Genomic DNA, 22,500 nt, shown 5'->3' on the forward strand with positions numbered 1-22,500 from the left:
GGCCATGGGGAGTGGGGGGGGGGACATTTCCAGCAGTAGGAGGAGCAGTTGTCAGACTGCGACACACTCCAAAGACCTCTTATCTGCAGCGCGAGGCCGACGCAGGGTTGCAGATAAGAGGACGTTCTTCTAAAAATGCCTTGACCTTATTTTTATACTCCGACTCTAAAAGCTTCATCGTGTTAGAGAGGAACAGCCGCGTGATGCTGCCCGGCGGCAAGTTTACGATCATTTGGAGGAATTCTGTCAAGACTGCAGTCATTTGATTGGCTATTTCTACTCTAAATATCTTGACTCTGAAACCTTCTCAACTTCAGTTCTTCTTCTCTCTTTATAAATCATTGAATAGGAAGGTTGTGTTTGTGATAAATAATAAAAGGCTCTGACCAAGTGGATGAACATATGTTTATGTTGTGTCTGTGTGTGTGTGTTTGTGTGCAGGTTCAACCTGGACCCTGAGATGAAGGCCACAGATGAGATGTTGTGGGAAGCCCTGGACATTGCTCAGCTGAAGCCTGTTGTTAAATCCCTGCCAGGAGGCCTCGGTGAGAAAACGTCCTGATTGCTTCCAACAGTATTTATACACATGCCAAAAGACATAAAAAAAAACAACTGTGTCATTGTGTTAAATGTGGGGCGTTCCATATCATATCATGTCAGCTGCTCTTCTGTCTCCATACAAATATCTGAGTGAGCTATCAGGACACACACCACATGGTTTTTTTTCCCCCTCACCTCTCACTCTGAGCCGTGTGTCCTGTGGATCTGCTCCATCCCTCGCACTATTTTTGGCTCACATCAGCTCCAGTTGGGACACTGCAGACCAGAGTAGCACTGGGCAGTGCAGCTGCCACCAGCAGGTCACGCATGAGCTGGGAGCCATCTGCTCTCTGTCTCACTTTCAAAAGTAATTGGGATCACTTGAATTCAGATGGAGTGTAGGAAATAAAGGAAAGCTGAAGTCTCTGGTAGAGACAGATGAACGTCTGCACTGTGCTGGCGTTACCCTACTTGCATTTCCTTCTGTCTTCCTGGAAAAGAAACACAAAAGATGATAATAATGAAAGTCTGTCAGACTGTGTACTCGGTAGAAAACCACTTCCTGCCCTCCGGCCACATCCATTTCAACAGGGGAAGTGACTTCAGGTGGAAAGATGCTCTTACTTGACCTTCCAGATCTGACTTGCTTTATTCACTTGACAAAAGGGAGACACTGTTCAGGAGTAACTAAGCTTGGCTTAGCTCGCCCTAGTGTGATTACTGGAGCAAAGTGTCCAATAAGTCCCTGATATGTAAGCCAAGAGTTAATGAGGAATTGATTTTTCACTCCTAATGTAGTGAGAGGTCTTTTACTCACTGCAGACGCTAATGAAGCACTGTGAGATAAATTATAGATGAGTTGTATTATAAGAGTTGAGATGGAGGACTGATAAAATAATGTGTTCAAACATCAAACTATAGCAATGAACATCATTATAAACATTTACAGTGCACATTAATTTGTACATTACTTTGTGTAAGAGTTCTGAATCAAAACATTTGGTCAAAGTTCTAAAGTTATTTCTTCTTATAAGTTTATCTGCACAAAACAGGAAGTCAGAGGACAGGCAAGAGAAAAACTAACAACTAACACAATTTCCTTGACTGGTTTCTAGACACCTTAGAACAGAATTATTATTATTTTGTTTTAGTTTGCGATCCCAAAAACAAATCAGCTATTCAAGTCTCATTTTAACTGTTAACGGGAGTTGATGAATAAAATAGATCAAAAAGACATAAATCTTTGGAACTCATTATGTTGGCTATAATAATGGTGCAATGGCTGCAGACGGTAACGTGTTCCTGTTCACGTCTGGACGTATATCTTCCCTCTTTAGACGCCACGGTGACGGAGGGAGGAGAGAACTTCAGCCAGGGTCAGCGGCAGCTCTTCTGTCTGGCCCGGGCCTTCGTGAGGAAGAGCAGCATCCTCATCATGGATGAGGCCACGGCCTCCATCGACATGGCTACGGTCAGTGTTGGTCTCTGTGTGTGTGTGTGTGTGTGTGTGTGTGTGTGTGTGTGTGTGTGTGTGTGTGTGTGTGTGTGTGTGTGTGTAAAAGAGAGAGAGAGAGAGAGAGAGAGAGAGACAGCAGAACATATCCAGGGACTAGAGGAGCATGTGGGTGATACCAGACCAAAGGGAAAGAAGCATAAGAAGAGTTACGCAACAGCGTGACATAGATAACGTGTTTAATGAGGAGAATACGATGGAATAAGATGAATGACGTTTTTAACATAAGAAGGTTGAAGCAAAGTGGGCCTGAGGGCACCGATGTGGTGATGTAATCGGTAATGATGATGGAGGAGGACGATGAAGGAAGAGCTGTGCAGTGTGTAGTCGCCTGAGGGCAGCCTGCACATGGCTCCTTCCTTCAGACCATCTCCACAAAGGAGTGCATCTCCATCCCAGAGACCCCCCACCCCCACTCCGCCCACCCCAACCCCCGCCCCACCTCCTCATCCCCAGGGAACACAGAGGGGACCTTTGAATGAGGCACAGGGATGTGAGCAGTGAGAGAGAGGTGCCAGTTTGATGGGACGCTGAGTTTCCCTCCAGCTTCACACAGTTCAAATGCATTTTGGTTCTGATCCGGCTGTGCCCTCTGTTGTCACAGGAGAGCATCCTGCAGAAGGTGGTGATGACGGCCTTCGCTGACCGAACAGTCGTTACTATAGCAGTGAGTATCCTCCACCCTCCTCCACCCTCCTCCACCCTCCTGCACCCTCCTGCACTGCGTCAGCGCGCTGGCTCTTTGCAGCAATGCGTCTCTTCCTCTGAGCCTCAGAGCGCCGACCTTTGTCCCACACTGCCTGCTGTAAACTGCTCGTAGCGGCACCTTAATGCGTCCACTCAGTTACTGCATCTGAAGATGAGAAATTACAAAAAGTGAAAAAGTAGGAAAGAGACGACCCAGAGGTCATTGACCAATTTAACTCAGGATTCTAACATTTTAAATCATTACACAATTGTAATTTGTTCATATTAAATTTTCACATCCTTATCTGTCTTACCAGAATCCAACGAGGAAGTCAGACACACTCGGTTATCCAAAACGTTCATTCATTTCTGGTCATCTGCATATTTTGCCCCGTGTTTACAGCCTCCCGCAAAAAAAGTTGTTTCTAGCTTCTCGCTGAAACGGAGGCCTTGCTGAACATTCTGTATGTTTGGAAGGGGACAAAATCAGGCTGGTTTTAGAGCCTGCTTCCAGAACAGCTGACTGGGGGTGGTTCTACTAATTTTGGGAGGTATATTGGTACCCTTTGTGACATCACAAAAATCTAACTTCCAGAACTGACTTCTCAATCACAGAATTTCTGAAAAGAAAAGCAAAAACAGTGTTTTAAGGACATTCTCTCAAGGACTTCTCTCATGTTGTGTACAGCTCAGAGATATGTTGCTGGAAACGCAAATAACTTCTTTTCTTGCAACTTGCCTGCTGCAGCATCGCGTCCACACCATCTTGAACGCCGACCTGGTGATTGTGATGAAGCGCGGGCTCATCCTGGAGCACGACCGGCCCGAGGCCCTGCTGGACAAGGAGGACAGCGTCTTCACCTCCTTTGTCCGGGCAGACAAGTAGCACAAGAAGGGAGGAGAGAAAGCATTAAAGGAAGACGTTCAAAGTGCAATTGTCCCATGTAATATATATATATAAATATATATATATATTCATTTTTATTTTGTAATCATATTGTATTATATTTGTACATAAAAAAAGAGTTGATTCTTTGTTAATAAAACATGAATGATCATTCAGACTGGTGTGTGTGTGTGTGTGTGTGTGTGTGTGTGTGTGTGTGTGTGTGTGTGTGTGTGTGTGTGTGTGCAAGCGTGGTTTGGGACGGCGGGTTAAGGTTAAAGTCATGGTGCTTGTGCGAGACTATTAAGACGCAGTGAGTCATCGTGGGGTGGTAGGTGATAATTGAGGGAATGCAGAGCGAGACGGGTGGAGGAAACTGCCCAGCAAGACAGATGCCAGAGAGCCAAAGCTTTAAAAATACTCCAGAGTGTGTGAGAGTGAGAGAGTGTCACTCCTGCCAAACTCAAGTCAGAGACTGGCTGTGTAAATCGCTGAGTCTGGTCACGGCAGCTCACTCCCTGTGCGCGCACTCTAAATTTATCCCAAAACTGCCTCGGGGGGGCGGAGGTTGGGGCCGCTGCTCATATGTTAAGTGGCAATAGGTTATATTTAACCTATTGTAAATCCAGAATGTGGGCTAGCTCCACTGTATGGTTGGAGCAACATTAGCGGGAGAATCCCACAGCAAGGTGCCCTTCCAGAGGCACCGCAGGGAGGGACTGTCTTCCCACCTTCACCCGTCTCATGTTACCGAACTGCGACGAAGTGGCACAATGAGCGCAGAGCCTCCAAACCCTGCCTTCTCATCCAGGGGCAGAGCAACGTGGTGGCCAGTGAGGGATGGGGGGGGGGGGGAATCATCTTACAGACCCTACACTATTCCATACTACAGCATCTCAAGTCATATCTTTGTTGACTCATGTGCAGAATCTTTTTGAATGTATTAATATGTGTATGTATTTAACCTGCAAAACATATTTGTGGTTTGATGATTGTCTTGGACCTTGTGCTTGGTAGAAGCAGAGACATCCAAAGAAGAAATTTAACGCCACACCAACACTGACCCTAGGACAGCAGGAACACGCTGATATAGGTTGATGATTCATATTAACATCAGTCAAGACTTGCTGTCCTCTAACTCACAGGAATGGTGGCAGGCCGACTGTTATAAGACCGCAAGACTGAAAATAATCTAATAAATACAAACAACTACAGTAACAATTAGATTATAATAATAAAAACATGTCATTTCAGGTACCTGCTTATTGCCACCAGTGTGAGGCAACCATGTGTCCACTCCAAGGACGCATATCTGGCTCCCTCACTGCAGTCTCATCCAAACCTGATAATGAAGGACTCTGCTCGCACACGCCCCCCTCCCACCGTCGCACGCACAGCCTCCATCACCGTCTTCCACCTCGCCGAGTTTCCACTGATCTGGGCTGAGTGCGGGTGAGATGCCGGTGAGTGACGGCGGCAGCTGCGAGCTGGAAGCGGAACCTTCTCATGGGACTGAGCCGCGGTGCCGCGCCTGATCCGGAGGTAACGGGCGACAACAGGGGCAACCCTGCCTGCGTCTGGCAGCTGAGCGACGGGAAGGAGGAAGAGGAGCAGGAGGAGGAAGAAGAGGAGAGGCGAGATCAGGCGACGCAGAGCGCGGATCCGTAGTATGGGAGTGCTGCTATGTTGTCCAGGAAGGGACTGATTCCTGATGATTACCTGCTGACCCGCTTGGCCGAGGATGTGCTGCAGCCCAAGTTCAAGGCGAAAGCGGGCAAGCCGCGCTTCGTGGCCAAGAACGGCGTGTGCAATGTGGCGCACACCAACATCCGCGAGCAGGGCCGCTTCCTGCAGGACGTCTTCACCACGCTGGTGGATTTGAAATGGCTGCACACGCTCGTCATCTTCACCATGTCCTTCCTGTGCAGCTGGCTCCTGTTCGGGATGATCTGGTGGCTCGTCGCCTTCGCGCACGGCGACCTGGACCAGCGGGGTGACGGCGACGACTTTGTGCCGTGCGTCACGGACATCCACTCCTTCTCCTCCGCTTTCCTCTTCTCCATCGAGGTGCAGGTGACCATTGGCTTCGGCGGCCGCATGGTCACGGAGGAGTGCGTCTCCGCCATCATCATCCTGATCGTGCAGAACATCGTGGGCCTGGTGATCAACGCCATCATGCTCGGCTGCATCTTCATGAAGACGGCGCAGGCCAACCGGCGCGCCGAGACGCTCATCTTCAGCAAGCACGCCGTCATCTCGGTCCGCAACAACGCGCTGTGCTTCATGGTGCGCATCGGGGACCTGAGGAAGAGCATGATCATCAGCGCCACCGTGCGGATGCAGGTGGTGAGGAGGACCACCACGGAGGAGGGCGAGGTGGTGCCCCTGGACCAGATCGACATCCACATGGACAACCCGGTGGGCACCAACGGCATCTTCCTGGTGTCGCCGCTCATCATCTGCCACGTCATCGACAAGCACAGCCCCCTGTACGGCGTGTCCGCCACCGACCTGCAGCACGACGACATCGAGGTGATCGTGGTGCTGGAGGGGGTGGTGGAGACCACCGGCATCACCACGCAGGCGCGGACCTCCTACGTGTCCGAGGAGATCCTGTGGGGGCAGCGCTTCGTGCCCACCGTGTCCGAGGAGGACGGCATGTACGCGGTGGACTATTCCAAGTTCGGCAACACCGTCAAGGTGCCCACGCCGTGCGGCAGCGCCAGGACGCTGGACGAGGCGGGCGGCATCGCTCGGCTCAAGCTGGACGAGGGCGTCACCTTGCGGACGTCCGTGAGAAGGCGGCGGGGCGCCACGGTGCGCAAGGCCAAGAAGGACCTCTAAAACTGGGGTGTTTTTTTTTGTTTTTTTTTAATGCAAGACATACTTGATACTTACTTACTACACGTTTTAACCAGTGCTTGATTATTTAAAACTGATGAATTTTATGATTCTGCCATGAATTACTTGTAATTTAAGCTGTTACATGTAAGCACTCTTAGACAAGAGTTTTAACTCAGGGTCACTGTGAAGAATTAGATGACGCACAACGACAGAATGCGCTGAAAGTCATCAGATGGAATGAGGAATCCTCAGATCGAGGTCCGTTTATGAATGTGTTTATTTTCTAAGAGACTGGAGTGACTGCATGCACTGTAGAGCAATAAAGGAGAACGTCTCAGTTTACAGGTGCACGTGCTGGAGATTTGCAACCACGCTCGAGGCGGACAAGACGTCCTCGTTTGTGCAGACTAATGACCTTTGACGAGAATCAGTTGACATATTTAAAATTAATGCACCGTGGTTCTGGTTTCCTGTACGACTGAGAGCTTCCACGATGCAACTTTCTTCTATCGTTTGACAAGAGGGAACCCAGAAGACGACTTTGTTTTCTTCAGCTCCCTCAGTTAAATGAAATAATTTATTTGATCTTGCAGACGGATCTTCCCCGGTGACTCCGCTGCCCTTCTCTTCAAAAATAGCACTTTTTCCTCCTTCCAAAGAGCCATGTGACACTCGTGATATTCCCCTCTTGCATAATTCACACACATCCAGACAAAAGACATCCGACGCCGGGTGGCATTTCTCTTTTTATTATTAGATTATAATCCGCAGAGCTTAAAATATTAAATTGCTTTTAACTTAGTTAATAATTAAAATACATAAAATGAGAGCCAAAAACTGAGGAACCCTGCAAAAAAAAGAAAGATTTAAAATAAATAAAAAAAAAAAAGGAGAATCATAAACCCAATCCTCCTCGTTACAGAGGCCGTGTCTGACAGAACCCGCTTGCGATTCTTTGTACAGTTAAGCCCAAGCAGACTGTGAGATTTTCTATACATGTGTAATTGTAACCATTACTGTTATTTCAGCACTAATCCTTCCCTGGATAATCATTTTTTCTCGAAGAAAGCAATATTTCAAGGGGAAAGGGGGGGGGGGGGGCAACAAATGAGAACAGAGGAGCAGAAGTCGAGATGCTTTGTTTCTTTTTGCACTGGAAGCCCTGCTGTCCACTGCCGCTCCCCCTGGTGGCTGCCTCCCAGCCTGCAGACATTACCTCATGTCTTTGTCTTCCTGGGCTGATGGGAGGAGGAGGGTGAGGGGGTTGGGCTAGGGTGGGGGTGGGGGGTGAGATAGTGACAACAGAGCAGTTTGGACTCGGCCTCACGTGCGGCAGCGGGCCTGCAGTCGGATGATCAGGTGCAATTATCTCGCGTCTTCCCCCTCTGTGCGTCTCACTGTCTCACTGGCTTTCTATACGTGTTTGCTGCCCTCTACTGGTCAGCTTTGGGACATATTTGTTAAGGGGATACCACAAGCAAATTTCTTGTCATTATTATTATATCGTAGTTTTAGCACAATCAACATCTGTCACAAGGGGGGGGGCTGAGCGGTCTGGAGGACGAGGGTCAGAAGAAGAAAACCAAACAGGGAAGGGAGGAGGGGGATTTCTCTGGCAGCAGTGACACAGTCTGTCAGGTAGGAGGCGCTATTGTGTTTGTTTTATTTTGCTTTGAAATCATTCTCACACAAACACGGCGACTGGCGAGTCTCGCCCCTGTCGGGCAGTAACGCGGCTCCACTGCTGGCCAGCGAGGTGGTGGCTGTGCGCCCCCCATAGGCCGCCTGCCTCCACTGCAGCAGAGGAGGGAGGAGCGAGGCGGCGACACGAGCGGACGCCTCTCCTCCACGCGTTCACAACACTGTACAAATAGCAGGTCGAAGCAAAGCGTGTGTAGGTAGAGGAGATGGGAGGGGGAGAGGGGGGTGTGGGGGGTGGAGGGAGGGCCCCCCTCAAAAAAAAAGTTTGGAAAAAAAAAAGAAAAAAAGAACGTCATCAAAATAAAGGTGAAACAAAACCAAAAAAAACAAAACTTACACATACTTTTTGTTCCTAGTTTAAATTGCAGAGAAGACGGGAGGGATTCGCCCCCTTTTGAGCAACACTCGCTGCGTTTGTCACGCCAATCCCTGCTGGCGTGACAAACCCCTCCCCCGCGCCACCCCAAACCCCCTGAACCCCTCCCCCCCTTCCTTCCTTCCTTCCTTCCATCCTTCCTCCTGGTTGGTTGGTTGGTTGGTTGGTTGGTTGGTTGGTGTAGTAGCAAAACAAAAGAGTACTGGAAGGTCTCTTCAAGTCCCGCTGGCGCCGAGGACGAGGGGCCAGGCTGCTGTCTTTCCTTCTCTCCTCTAGTTCTTCTATATCAGCCCCGCGGGGCTGCCGGCACGCCGCTGCCCTCCTTCCGCTCATCTCTCCGTCACGTGGTTTTGTGAGGAGGGGGAGGGTGCCGACGCCGGGGCGGAGGGGGCCGGCGCGGGCGGCGGCGGCACCGGGCTGCAGAGGATTTCGGACAGGTCGTCCATGATACAGGTCTCCTTGGGGTCGACCAGGTTGAATTCCCTTACGAAAACGATGAAATGTGCATACAGAGTGTTCAGGTGGCCCTGCAGGTCCAGAGCCACCGTCTCTTTAAAGTGCGCCCAGTAGAGGTGAGCCAGCACGTGGAACAGGTACCGGCAGATCTTCTTGACCAAGGACTCAAAGGAGTTGGGAAACTCTTTGCCTACAGAGAGAGAGGAGGGAACGGAGAAGGGTTGAATTAGGCCAAAAAGGATTAGACTGAAAAACTAAAGAATCTCTTTCTGGCAGCTGTAAAAAAATAATGCATCAAAGAAAATTCAGCACTACTGATAAGAAGGAAAATACATATATTTTTTAAAAAAGCAGCTGAAGAAAGCAATGTGCAACTATGGGCAATTTGTTCAATAGGCATGTATTAACTTTTTCTGGCCAGCAGGGGGCAACAGTATGACACCAGGGGGCAGCAGTATAAGACCAGGACGCCTGAATGTATGGGACCCTGAAAGCTGAGATAGATGCTGGACCCCTTTGCACCAAGCAAAACTTAAATCACCTCTTTTCTTTACTTCATATTTACATAGTGGCAACGTCACTCGTGATTCTAACTTCATCTAAGAAATATAGCATACATGCTGCTGTATATGTTGGTTATTCTCCCACGTTGTTTTTTGGAGGCAGCAAGTCGACAAAAAACTCAGCCGACCTAAAAATGAAGTTGCTTTTGATTTTCTTATCAAACAAACACTCGAATGAATCCAATTGATGATGTTCCTGCGAGACAATTATTGCTTTTAATTTCTTACTTCCTCTCGTTGTGCGATAAAAAGCTCAAGGCTGCGCATCGTTAGCACACAGCGGGACGGCCCGTTGTCCGCTCTACCTGTGCAGGTGTTCAGCTTCACTTCTCTGATGTGGAAACTACAGCTCCACATACACGCTAAAACCACGTCGTACGCCTACAACGTGTTTCAACCGGCAGGATGGTGCCGTCCAGCCCTGCTGAACACACAAGAGACTCACCGTATTTGGTGGGGAAGATTTCCTCGTCTGTGACCAGTTTCTGACAAAGACTCATCACAAAGTCGACGTATTGCGGAGCAGTGCACTTTGTCTTCTTCCCCTTCTCGTCATACCAGTAGTATATTCTGCGGAGAGACAAAAGAAGAAAACGCGTGCCAGTCAGTTGTTGTCACAACATCGGTGAAATTTTCAGTCAGCGGAAACGATGCCGCCGACTCTGCACCACAGCATAAATTAATCACCGTGAGCCATTAGCGAAGAATGTGTGTGGCTCATCGCAAACAGGAAGAGACCCAACCGGGCAGCGTCCAAAGACGTCAGCGGGACCTATTTCCTCATTCAGGCAGAGCAGCTCATCTCCTCGTTGACGTGAGCAGGCAGATGGAGTTCAGGGGGAAAAACAACCTGCGTTCTGCGCCGCTCGTGACGCTTCAGTCACTGATCTGGTTTGGTCGTGCTCATTCCAGCGCGCCGACTGAACTTTTTCTCGTTTTTTTCCGGCCTCAGATTGTTGGAGGAGGGCAACCCGGGGAGCCGCAGCCCAGTCTGGCATTAACTCTGATCAAAGGGCAGCGGCGGAGCACGCATCTCGGAGCAGGACGACCGCCGAGACAAAAACCAAAAGGCTGATTAATAAGCAGATAAAACGTTTTTTTGTTTTTTTTTGCGGGAGCGGCGCGGGAGTCAGACATTACAAATCCGGAGGAATGTAAAGCGTCTACATGAGTGACCCTGCAGGACGAGACCTACTGACCACAGCGGCCTCTTACAATACACTTACTCACACAGGATTAGAGCGCGTCTGTGTGGGAACCACGCTGACTAAACTCGCCAGCGGGCCGACTTCATGCTAACACACCACGCACACACACACACGCCTGTGGCTTTGTCAGGTGACCCACGCAGCCAACCAGGATGCCTCATGGCTGTTTATCAAACAGATGGATTTCAAAGTCTGTGTTGAATACGAGTGTCAAGCCGCCAAAGTGCCAACAGTTTTGACAGGCGAATCGAATGGGGAATCTAGTGGGATTTTGTGTTGCAGTACCTTGGGCGGCCACTTGAAGGGAGGAGGGGGAGGTTGTCGAAATACATTTTTGAGAGGTGAGCGCTGACGCACAAGCATCCATCTCTTCACATCCACCCACTCGTACAAAATGGGACCGAGTAGCCACCAAATCATTCCATTGCCTCATGGCTCATGGAAATGACTTTCTTCCAAAAATAGCGCTGAGCTCTGCTGCAGCAGCAGCAGCGACACGCTTGGCTTCTTACCGCTGAGGAGGAGGGGGGGGAGCATCAGCGGTGCCCAGCTCCTAAGTGGGCAGGAAAGGGTGGGTCGCCAAAAAGGCGGCGATGATGCATTTGTGAAAAATGGGGCTTGAGAGTCGTCCTAACCCTAACCCTGTTGCTTGCAAGTGATATTGCTCACGTACATACTTTGAAGACAAACGGGTTTAAGTTTTTGCGCGTCTTTCACGTCTCCGCACTCCAGAGTTCAATAGAGGCGCAGTCGTCTGTCTGCGTGCTCGTCAGGCCCTGCAGGGCAGCTCGGGCGTCTTTCAGTTGAAGTGACGGCCGACGGTGGGAAAAACCCCGCCGTGTTGACACGGACACGACTCGTGACCCGTGTGTCACCGCCGCACCCGTGTTATTTCTCAACGACGGCCCGAGTTGTTTCTGACTTGCCCGCAGGGAGGGTGCGAGCGGCTGAGTGATTGAGCGCGCGCACACACACACACTGACATCCTGTATTGTGAAGCCGTGGAGGAGCCACGCGGCGACTCTGTGGCTTCTTTCAGTGCGGGCGATCAGGTTTTTCCAGCCGTCGGTGTACACGGGGAGAAATGCTGGGCTCCCTGGCAAACACAAGGCTCGCACACAGGATGGCACCCCGCCCTGACAGGGCAAACGAGCTGAATAAACACTCTTGCAGGGAAGTCCCCTCCCCTCTTTTAACATGGCATCAATAGCCCTCCTTGTCGTGAAGGAGCTGAAAACTTTAACTTTAGCACTCAGGCAGGTATGCCCGCTCAACTGGACGCGCCGGTAAGCGAGAACGCTTGAGGGGAATCTGACACAAGAGAGGAAGAAGAAGAGAAGAACGCAACGCCTGCAAGTCGTAAAGAGAGGCTTCAGGGAATTTTAAAGACTATTTGAGGAGGGGGGGGGGAGAAACGTGTGCCTAAAGCCTTTGGTAGGAGAGCACATTCCCACAGTTAGAGAAGAGCCTGGACCGCAGGGCGTCACTAGCTGCGGTCTTTCCATTGAATGGTGTGAAGCGCGTAAGACGTGATTCTCGCAAAATCTTGTCCCGCAAGATTTATGATGATTACGTTTGCGGTCGAGAACGGTTGTTCTATTTTTTTTCTCTTTGATCGCCTGTAAAAAAAATATTCCGTCTCCTCCTCCATCCAAATGTATCGCGCCGTTTTCACTTGAAGTGAACTGGTCACGTGACCCCGCACGTCACGTCTGGTGATGCGTTTCCGCGACACTCCTCCGTATGGATACTCGTGAAGAAGAACCTCATGAGAGCGTCAAAACCGTTTAGCCATAATCGGGAGGTTTTTCCAAGTTCAGGTGTTCACAACTCTGCTCGGCGGTCAGATCTGTGACTACCGCCAACAACACAGAGAGCAGCTTCCTTGGCGTTAATCACCATGACTCTAAATGCACCAGCTGGACGCCACTTCTCTCTATTGTCAAGACTGAAAACTTGAGTTTTTCAGTTGGCCGGCGCGGGTGAGCGGCGACTGAACTGAAGGCCTGGAGACAACTTACGTATTGCAGGCTGTCATGGCTTGACAGGTGTCCCCAGTGCAGAACTCTGAGATGGTGCTGTACTGCAGGTTGATCAAATTGAAGAATGTCGTCGCTGTGATACAGGGGGACAGAAAGAGGGTTGCGGTTACTGAAAACATCTTCGGCCGCAGTCAAACGTGAGCAGAAAAGCAGCCAGCACAGTTGTGCAGCGTGGAAAGAAAAGCCAAAGGCACTATGTGGGTCAGGGCCACTTAAGAGTACAACGCATTGCTCTGCATCTGTCACTCGGGTATGTGTGACACAGTCACATGCATGACGTTAATCCCTGAGTGAGTGTCAGAAGAAAAACAAAAAAGTGGGCGGAGTCGGAGCACCGATGACGTTGCTGCTGCAGCCATTTTACGCCACAACAGGTATTTCTACTATGAGCAAAATGCCCCGGAGCCTGTTGCTCTGTACGACCAAATGGTTTGAAACAGAAATGTGTGTTTCAGACCTACCTTGACAAACAGAAACAAGCCTAGAACCTTGTAAGAAAAATGGAAAGCTGCCAATAAACACTTAAAAACAGAATCATCTGCAAAAAATACTAATAATTAATATGATAGCTCGCGCCTGCCAGGTTGAAAGATATGATTGAGTAAGCGCGGTGAAATGAACGTGTCTAGTTAGGTGTTGGGACGCTGTGCCTGAGTTGCCAGTCAACAGCAGTGTTTACAGAAGTGGCGCCTGCTTTGTTGTTGGAATTCCAGCCCTGAATCCTGTCAGGGGAACAACTTGCTTTCAGTACAATGACCAGTGGCAGATATCTGGCGCTCTCCGCACCGATAAACACATTGCAGCTTGGAAAAACAACGCGTCAGAGCGCCGACCTGGACCGGCGCTGAGACATTTTTCAGGAAAGGTTGACGGCTGAGCCGCAGCAGAGACGGGTTCTGGTCGTCGACCTGTGGATGTGGGGAGAGCGGCACGGTCACTCACTGTTGCTGGCCAGCCATTCGTTGAGGTCGATCTCTCTGGGCAGCACCACCAGCTCCTTGAGGTCGAAGTCCACCACCCGGATCTTTGTGTACTCCAGCTCCAAGTACTGCTTCTTCTCTTCTGCCGGAGGCTTCTTCCCATTTGGCTTTGTCTTGGACTTCCTGCAACACACGAGAAGGAGGAATTGAGCACGTTGTCTTACAGAACCGTGGTCATTGTCAGACTCAGACAGACAAACCCCCCCCCCAGTCGACCCCCAAGTCTGACCTCAGTGCGGCACTCTGTGTGCGTCTCCTCTGTGTTCTAGCACAGGGATGCCATAATCACACCTGTGCAGCACTTCCAGGGCTTTACCCCCCCCCCCCTTCCTCCTCCCGCGTCTGCATCAGCGGAGGCTGTGCAGCCTGGGGTCAAAGGTGAAAGGCTCAGCACATGGCTGAGGACAATGCACACAGAGCTGCAGTTGTCTGGGGGGGGCTCGTCTCTAACGTCTGGACTAATATTAACTGTCGGTCGGCAAACGTGCCACTTCCCCCCCGGCAGCCAATCAGCACGCTGCTCGGCGGCTTTGTCCCGCCGTCAGCGGCTCCGCTCCTGTTTTCGTGTTTACAACTCCGAGTTGCCATGTTTGGCTTTCGTGAAGAAACGCAAGGAGTCTCAGCTGTTGCCGTGAATCTCTGCAGCGCCCCCTTCCTACCAGAAAGCCCTCACGCAGCCCCAGTCTGTCCATCCGTCCCTTTGCCGGCCCCTGGATGGACGGGACATTATCTCACAAGAGTAAATGCCATAAACAGTTTTCCCTGACGGCGTCCAGAACCTCTTGGCTTTATACTTCCGCCTTCCTCCCCCCCCCCGGTGAAGAAGCTTGAGTTTGTGCTTTAAAAAAAAAAGGGGGTAAACAGCGGCCCCTGCAAACACGCAACCCAAGAAACAAGGAGGGCGAGAGCGACGGAGAGCAGAGCGGCAGAAAGGAATGAGAGGAGTGAGGAGTTGGACGGACGCGTCTCCAGCTGATATCCATGGGAACTAATAAACACGTAGAACAACATGACAGGACGGCGGAGAGAGAGAGAGGGGGTGGAGGGTGTGTGCGAGGCCTCCCGGCTCCAGCACAATGTTCAAGAAATAAGGTCTGCGCAGTTCAGTTCAGCCCCCCCCCCCTCAGTTCAGCCCCCCCCCCCGCCAGTGGAGGGCACGTCGACCTGCAGCCTCCCTCTCTGGGAAATGTTGGTGGAAGGTTCCCCTTCTTTTTACCATGCGAGCTGCTGTCTAATTTAGCTGTCAGGAGAAAACGCTCGGCCTCGCTGCCTCTGGGCTCCGCTGTGCACACATCCTGGCTTCAGAGACACGACGGGCCCGCTGCGTGGATCCTCTCGGACAAAATGGCTCAACCAGAGTCGAGGCTCGATTGGCCTGAATTTGAAAAGCAAAGAGCGGCACAGATTACACTGCGGGTTAATTATTGACGAGTGATCGGTTAGTTATTTTACAGTATCTTGTCTTCTGTTGTGTGGCCTCCATGACTGCGGGCTCACCTGTTTCAACATGCCCGTCGCTGCCCTCTCTTATCAGCTCTTTATTTTATCTCTCGCCACCCGACTGTTCTTCAAACTCACTCAGCCTCTGACCTCTATTCTGCCTCACATCCTAATTACTGTTTCGCCTTCTTCCTCGGTGCAAGGCTCCTTCCGACACCCACTTCTATCACCTGCCTCCTTTCTCCTTATCTCTCCCTCTGCTCCCCCCACCCCACTTCCTGCCCGCCGAGAGTTGAGAGACACTCATGTGGTCGGCGTGTTTTCGCTGGGCGAGCTACATGTTCCGTCATGTGAAAGAGCTTTAGCAGAGGATGGAGCTTCACCCAGAGAAACCGTCAGCAGCTCTTGCAACTTTTTTTCAAAGGCTCTGCTAAGCCCTTCAGGAACAAAAAAAAAAAAAAAAGAGAGAGAGAGAGAGAGAGAGAGAGAGAGAGAGAGGAAAACACGGAAAAACAGCTCAGCTCCTGTGAGAAGTTCAACTCAGTTCTCGCCCGCCTCTCCCCTCCGTGCCTTTTGAAAACATTCTCTGTTACTGAGTTATTTCCTGCATCTCTCGCAGTGTTGTTCCATACTTTTCCATGCGGCAGCCTCCTCCGCTTCTCTGCTTAAAAATTTGTGCAGTAAGAGGGGAGGTGAAATTCTGAAGACATTCGTTTATTTATAGCATAAAGAAAACTTCCCCAATGCCAACTTTACTCCCTTATACGAGCACTGTGTGCCTTACACACACACACACGCACACACACCCTAGTGTGTTCTTGGTGAAGTTCTCCCAGACGAGTCTTTTGCCATAAAAGGCAGCAGATGCCTCATTCTGTTCACCAGATCAGGGCAGAGCCGAAGGCAGGAGCAGAGGCCAGAGCCGGGCACATGTCTCCAAGCTGAGGAGGAGGAGGAGGGAGGGGAGCCACAGCCAGTCTGGCACCAGGAAGAGCCAGTCAGTGATAGAGCTTCACAACCCAGTGCACCCAGTCCATTACACCAGCGAGCTTCCAGCCACAAGACACCATATGGACTTCAGTGACCACTTTTGAACTTTTCCAGCGGGGCTGTCGGGTGCAAAGAAGGAAGACGGGGATAAAAATGTTGCAGGCACAATAGGGGTACAGTCAGGACGCGGGGTCGTATAGTCAGGTGACGCGGAGGTCAGCGGCTGCACCAACAGCTGTCCCACTACGTCCATTATCCCTTTCACTTTGCACAGCGCCGCCACCTCCCCCACCGCCGCAACTGTCGCCGCTCGCTTCCTTCCTTTTCCTTCCCTTTTTACACATGAACACACGCAGGTTTGTGTCCGTAAGCCTGCCTGGACCACCACCAGCACCCCCCGACCCCTGGTGGCCGAACCCAGCTGGTCACAACAGCTGGTGCCCCAAGCCTGAGGCCACCTCCGGAGCATCGAGAGGAGAAAGTCCCGACTGGTCTATCCGAGGTCTTGCGGGCGAGGGACACAAGTGTACACGCACCAGTTGTGACCCAGGAGTGTTGAGCCCATTTCTGCAAAGATGCGAGCAAAGCTGGACGAGTTCCTGCTGGGTTCCGACCCAAATCCTTTTGGTTTTCAGCGATGCTCCCTGTGGCAACACTGCAGCAGTCGCTTGCTGCAAACTTCAGCGGGTGAAGTCGAGTCTGGCTTGACATTGACACCCCAACTGCACTGACTTTTTGACAAGGCGTCGAATTCTGTGTGAAAGCAGTTAAAAACCCACCCGGAACAGGCCCCAATTGATTACTGCAATCTGGCTCTGATCAGCACTGGGAAAAAAAAAAACTTATGTCCACGACAGTGACTTTAATTGTTTTGCCTCGAAGATTTCCTCCCTCCCTGATTGGCGCCCTCGCTCCGATGAAACCGGCTCCAGAAAATCCATGTAATGACTTTCCCTCAAGACTGCGTCTCCTGCCAAAACAGCACGGCACAACTGTTGCTTCCCTCGCCTGGCGTGCAGAGGAAGCAAACTACAGGCATGTGGATGCGTTTAATGTCATCTTGTGAGCATGGACAGCACGTGCTGCCAGGAAGACGGCTGCCGTCCCCACTGATCTAGCAGATTTGCTTTGGGTTTGGGAGAGGCAGGAAAGGAATTCCATTACCGACGAAAAAGATGTCCAAAGTGCGCGCGCACACACACACACACACACACACACACACACACACACACACACACACACACACACACACACACACACACACACACACACACACACACACACACACACACACACACACACACACACACACACACAAGATATCCGGAAAAAAAAACATACTGTGCATCCTTCCTCAACACCGAGGCGTGATAAAGTACGATAAGACATTCCTGTTACAACATGTCTGTAATAGTTTTTTGCTTTACTGTAAACAGCGGCTGTGTTTATCATAACAAAAAACAACATCATCTTATTATGGGATTGGCTGGGAAAATTGATTCTTATTTCCTTATGTAACTGAATTGATTTAGAAATCAGCGTGACATTTAAAAAAAAAGTGGCAATCTGAACGACTGAAGGCTGGTCTCTATGAGTCTGTGATTGGAACATCACTGTAAGTGTAAGACTTTATTGTGGGAGTAAGTAGTAAACATGGCCAGCAGCTGCTTCATTAAAGCCAAGCCTAAATTGCATGGTACGGATGCACAGTGGATCTAATTCAAAAACCACAGAGATCTTAAAACATACGCTGACATATTACGTAAATGGAAGTCCTATGTTAAACATTTAAAAAAAATAAATAAAATCAACTTGGTAGGAACAGGTTTGGCATAAAATGACAGTTTTGAAAGACTTCATTCCGAAAGTGTGGCGACACTCCAATCAGAAGGTTTAAAGAAAAAGAAACTCTGATTTTTACTGGCCATGGTTTTGCACAACAAAAACCCGGCGGCAGATCAAAGGAACAATCATTCTCAGCTGCGTGTTCCTTTCCTTTTAACTTGATTAGCCGACTCCCGACTTCAAGTGATTTTAAAGAATCCAATAAAGGATGAATAGCTTCAGGTTTCCGCTTCGATCGCAGCCCGAGAGAGCAGAACTATCATCTGCTGAAGAGGACTGCTCTTCCCTCGCTCTCTCCAAGCCTGGCCTCCGGATCTATTTCAGGATTCAAAATTAAATAGACTTGGTGGTACTTTTCCCCGAAAAACCACGGATGGAGCAGAACACGCTGCCTGAGCACAGCGACGCTAAACCACAGCAGCCATTATGGAGCTAAGAAAGAGGCCAAGTTAAGGATAGGCCATCCCAATGGTTTGGCCTTGCGGTGCTTCAGCACACGGGGTAACTGCTCTGCCAAAGTGTGAGTGCGGTTTTCAATGAGCGCCGGCGTAAAAACGCACCTATCAGTTTTAGTTCCAGGGAAACAAGACGGGCGGCAATAAACAAAGAAGGCACAGCTGCCGCCGGGGGTTTGAGCGGCAATGCAAATCAGCAAATGCGAACTGTGGCTGGGGTGCGGGCTTTAAAATGCGCACATGCTCACACAAACACACACGCCCCTTATTCAACTACTCGGTCTACTCAATACAGGGCTTCGACTTCCTCCTCATCCCCTTGTCTTCCTGTGCTAAGTCCCATTCAGTCGCTCTGGGGCCTGCAGAGTGTGTGAGGACCCCCTGCCAGGACCATAATGAAGCCTCATCAACATCACAACGCACACGTGTGAGGAGCGGGGTCGAGATAAGACCAGGCTGGAGGCCACCACTCAGGCATGAATTTAACCTTGTTGGAACGGAATCAACTCGGGCATCGATTCCAGCGCGATAGGAAGGGGCTGATAAGGGCGATATGACCGAGGAGCTGAATGACATTGTTGGGCAGTCGCATCGATCCAATCACGCCGCGTGAGGAGCCGTCAGGTTAAAACAGGACACAGGAGACTGCGGTGTGATGCGCGTGGGAGTGGGGAATTTTTTTTTTCTGGGTATTTTCCGCGCGCATTGAGTGGCAAAGCAGCTGTGCTCCACCACAAACAGGAAACGCTGTCGAGAATACTTACACCCTCTCGTGAAAAAGCGGACCGTTACATTTATCTCTGCCATCTCACTCAGACGCATATTCATCATACCGGCCTCCAATCCAAAGGCACTCAACCATTCTGAGATGGGGGGAAGCTGATAAGCAGAGGTGCTATAATTACGCACATGTCCCTCTATAAAACCCTAAACTATGCATACCTTGTTAACGCCGCCAAAGTGCGGATTCCAGTGCTTTTCCTCTTGGCGTCCTACTTGGGAAAATCCTGTTTTGTCCCTCCCAGGCATCCAAAACTCACTTGCAAAAGTTCTTTGAAACATCAGAGTTACAAAACAAGACGGGCCGATTCTCTGGCAAAATATGCGCAGCCAGACTTGTCTGTACCTGCCAAGGCCTCGCAACAGACACAACACAACAATACGGCGCCACGTCCATTACATCCTGCGCTTGTGATCTCTTAAGACACGCTAAGATGGTGGATATCCTCCTGCCATCACTGCCCACATGGTCGCAGGGCCACAATGGATTGTGAAGCATGTGCCCTTCAGGCCGGTGCCGTAACAAACACACACCTGTCCCCAGACATGAAAGGTAAGAAGAAACTTTGCAGGGACATTATCGGGATGCTTGTCCCCTGGAGGAACACACTCATAATGAGTGTTTCTTTCTCACCTGACAAGGTAAATATACGCAGGTGAACCGGATCAGCATTCACCTTTGAAGCAACTTGCTGCTATTGGATTCCTCTTCAAGTTTCCCCTGTGTGGCAGACTGACGCTGACCCTCATAGTTGGGCTGCACATTCTTAAGAGATTTACGTCGCTGAGGTCATATTATGGACTTAACATGGCAGCGCTGACTAACATTACGCACAATAAATAACCTCCAGAGGAGCAGAGGTCTATCAATACCATAAAAATACAACAAACAACAACCGCACACACTGCTTGCATCACATGTACTTTGAGCTCTGCAGGTAAACTACCCACGTGGCCCATATTTTGGGCACAATGTAGGTTTGCAACCATGATTAGATTAATAGCGTGCTGCTGAACCGTTGCATATGAAGTAAAGAAAATTCACACTATGAGCTCTGATTTAAGCCACTTCCCTGCTTAACTGGTCATGGCCAATAAAAAGAAGTTAACATGCGTCTTAAATAATCGATTGCGCTAGAAGACGAGGAGGTAGTGTCACATTTCTCCGTGCTTGTGTAGACTCTTATAGAGGAGGAATACTAAGAGGAGGAGGAATGATGCGTTCACGGCCCCTTTCTCCCCCACCGGCTGTTTTTTTTTTTTTTTTTTTTTTTTTACGGCGAAACCCCCCGGAACTACAGGGTCCTCACACCTACACAAGAGCCGTAATTACAAGCCCGAGGTGACGAACTGTTAGCTCCTGTACTGTTGTAATGACGGGGTGAAAAGAAGAACGGCGAGGCAAACTTCCACCTGTAGTCAAGAAACTTCCTCTGTGATGTTTTCACATCGATAAGACGGTACTGGAAACACGTGAGGTCCCTCACGGAGCCAATAAACATCGAACATACGATGCTACAGATTCGTCAGTCGCAGTGTGCGAATGAAACAACAGAAAGAAAACGTAAAAAAAAAACCACAAAACAATAAAACAAAAACTGCGGAACCTTCGCGCGACACAGGCACAACTATTATACTGTAGACACGCTATGTTCTCCACTATGTTCCCAGGTTAGACCCGCCGAGGTCGTGCGCATACCTCGCTTAATCGAATCAAATAAGCGTTGGAGTCTCACCTCAGTACTTTTCCGACCGCCTGGAGCACCATTTTACAACTTAGTCCGTTTTTTGAGTTTCTCTGCGAGTGCATGTCCGTTTTATCTCCTGAGTAGGAGCAATACTCTGCGAGCATAGTTTAAAACATGGGAGTTGTGCCGTCGGAAAATGTCTATCAAAAGAAACGAAAAAAAAAAAAAACCCCGTGGACCTTCTCTTCTCTTCTCCTCGCGACGCACAGTGGAGTTCTCGTGTGTGGAACACCGAGTGGGAATGAGGAGGCGCTGGGAAAACTGGCTGAGGACTTTTCCCCGAAGGTCCGCCTTCAACGTGCCCTGTCGACCAATCACCGCAGGGAACAAGGGCCGTGTGGGCGGCCAGCAGTGACGTCAGACCTCTGCCCATGTGGACGTGTCGTTACCTCTCCCCAAAGAGTAGTTAGTTACAATGCAGCAACAGGTGATCAGCCAGTATCACGTGAGGGTGTCGCTATAGTTCACAACTGCTCTTCCGAAAAAGAGAAAAAACTGTTTTGTTTCCACTTCTTCAATGTGTATTTCAGTATTTGACTCTGGGTTTAAAGATAAATTCAACATTTAGTTTTATTTATTTTAGTTAAATTCTGACAATTTCTTAATTTAAAACGAATTTGACAGTGAAGAAAATAATTCATTATTTTGGTTTAGAGGCAGAAAACTTAAGAGACACCCCTTTTTAAAAGTAAATCACATGTCAAGCCCACAAGGCTGACAATGAACGTGCTGGTGTGCAGGCCCAGCGACGACGTTCCTCCTGTTGGCCGTGAACTTCACCTGGCTGGCCCGGCAATGGCGACGGGCAGACGGTCCGGCCTGTTCAAACACGTCCAGGCAGGGGAGCTCCTCCGAATGAAAAACCCTCTTCCAGAGCCGAAGGCAGTTTCATAAGGATGCCCCTTGGTTTTCATGTGTGCCAAAGGCCTGACTTGACAGAATGTTTTTTGTCACATTAGCTTGTTTGCAGTTGTATATTTTGCTACGGGGTCTGGTGCAGACGAATGGACAAAGGGAAGTGAGAACTGAAGAGTTGACTGTTAAAATTACAGATACTGAGTTTGAGAATCCGCCACCTCTCCCCCGGCCTTGCTCCCCTTTAATTACACCCTCCCATCACACCTCTTTTCTTGAGTTCACACGTTTCCCCTCCCTTTCTTTTAACACGCCTCTCTCTCTCTCTCATTGTTGCCACTGCTTTTACATGAGCCCGTTTCGCTCCCCTCTCTTTCAGCGCAGACTCGCAGGGCCACAGCGGAGCCGCAGAGGTGAGAAATACTGGATCGGCTGGCTGCTACAACATAGATGGAAGCACAAAGACACACTAATCTATGGGATCTGCGGAGCTATGCGCACTCCTTGTGCGCGGGTGGAGTAGCCAAGTGAGGGAGAAGAACCGTTTTCAGGGGGGTTTGTATGGGGAAAAAAAAGACAACTTTGTAGATG

General features: G+C 49.8%; 3 protein-coding genes and 1 long non-coding RNA gene across 8 annotated transcripts in view; 2 read left to right on the forward strand and 2 right to left on the reverse strand.

Annotated features, from left to right (window-relative positions):
- abcc8 (ATP-binding cassette, sub-family C (CFTR/MRP), member 8) overlaps positions 1-3,836 on the forward strand; it is a 42,640-nt gene extending 38,804 nt beyond the window's left edge. The window contains exons 36-39 of the mRNA XM_076038193.1: positions 442-545; positions 1,878-2,011; positions 2,658-2,720; positions 3,489-3,836. Coding sequence (XP_075894308.1) covers positions 442-545; positions 1,878-2,011; positions 2,658-2,720; positions 3,489-3,626 — 439 coding nt within the window. The 3' untranslated portion in view covers positions 3,627-3,836. The remainder of the gene's footprint in view (positions 1-441; positions 546-1,877; positions 2,012-2,657; positions 2,721-3,488) is intronic.
- On the reverse strand, positions 3,466-5,530 carry LOC142896492 (uncharacterized). The gene is made up of 3 exons (XR_012928358.1): positions 5,346-5,530; positions 4,885-5,197; positions 3,466-3,604 (listed from the first exon to the last, which is right to left on the reverse strand). It is a non-coding gene; the product is annotated as an uncharacterized LOC142896492 (long non-coding RNA).
- Positions 5,235-6,960, forward strand: kcnj11 (potassium inwardly rectifying channel subfamily J member 11). The gene is made up of 2 exons (XM_076038186.1): positions 5,235-6,443; positions 6,816-6,960. The coding sequence occupies exons 1-2, from the start codon at positions 5,310-5,312 to the stop codon at positions 6,879-6,881; spliced, it is 1,200 nt and encodes a 399-aa protein (XP_075894301.1). The 5' UTR covers positions 5,235-5,309; the 3' UTR covers positions 6,882-6,960.
- A 1,795-nt stretch (positions 6,961-8,755) lies between these two features.
- The window catches only part of mob2a (MOB kinase activator 2a), a 57,629-nt gene continuing 43,884 nt past the window's right edge, over positions 8,756-22,500 (reverse strand). For 4 of the 5 annotated variants that reach the window (XM_076038191.1, XM_076038190.1, XM_076038189.1 and 1 more), the window contains exons 2-5: positions 13,759-13,919; positions 12,796-12,889; positions 10,012-10,136; positions 8,756-9,193 (exon numbers count right to left, since the gene is read on the reverse strand). In XM_076038191.1, the coding sequence (XP_075894306.1) occupies positions 8,877-9,193; positions 10,012-10,136; positions 12,796-12,889; positions 13,759-13,919 (697 nt within the window). In that variant the 3' untranslated portion in view covers positions 8,756-8,876. Of the gene's footprint in view, positions 9,194-10,011; positions 10,137-12,795; positions 12,890-13,758; positions 13,920-21,042; positions 21,250-22,500 lie in introns of those variants that run through there. The other variant, XM_076038188.1, reaches the window with a different exon arrangement.

This window comes from Nelusetta ayraudi, unplaced genomic scaffold (assembly GCF_046127955.1).
Source record: "Nelusetta ayraudi isolate G7.1 ecotype Tasmania unplaced genomic scaffold, CSIRO-AGI_Nayr_v1 ptg000053l, whole genome shotgun sequence".
Lineage (NCBI taxonomy): Eukaryota > Metazoa > Chordata > Actinopteri > Tetraodontiformes > Monacanthidae > Nelusetta > Nelusetta ayraudi.

Bases quoted from the DNA above. Each gene is read 5' to 3' on its own strand.
- kcnj11 (XM_076038186.1), top strand. From the start codon at position 5,310: ATGTTGTCCAGGAAGGGACTGATTCCTGATGATTACCTGCTGACCCGC. The intron at 6,444-6,815 runs GTGCGCAAGGCC...CTCAGTTTACAG, and splicing joins GAAGGCGGCGGGGCGCCACG to GTGCACGTGCTGGAGATTTG.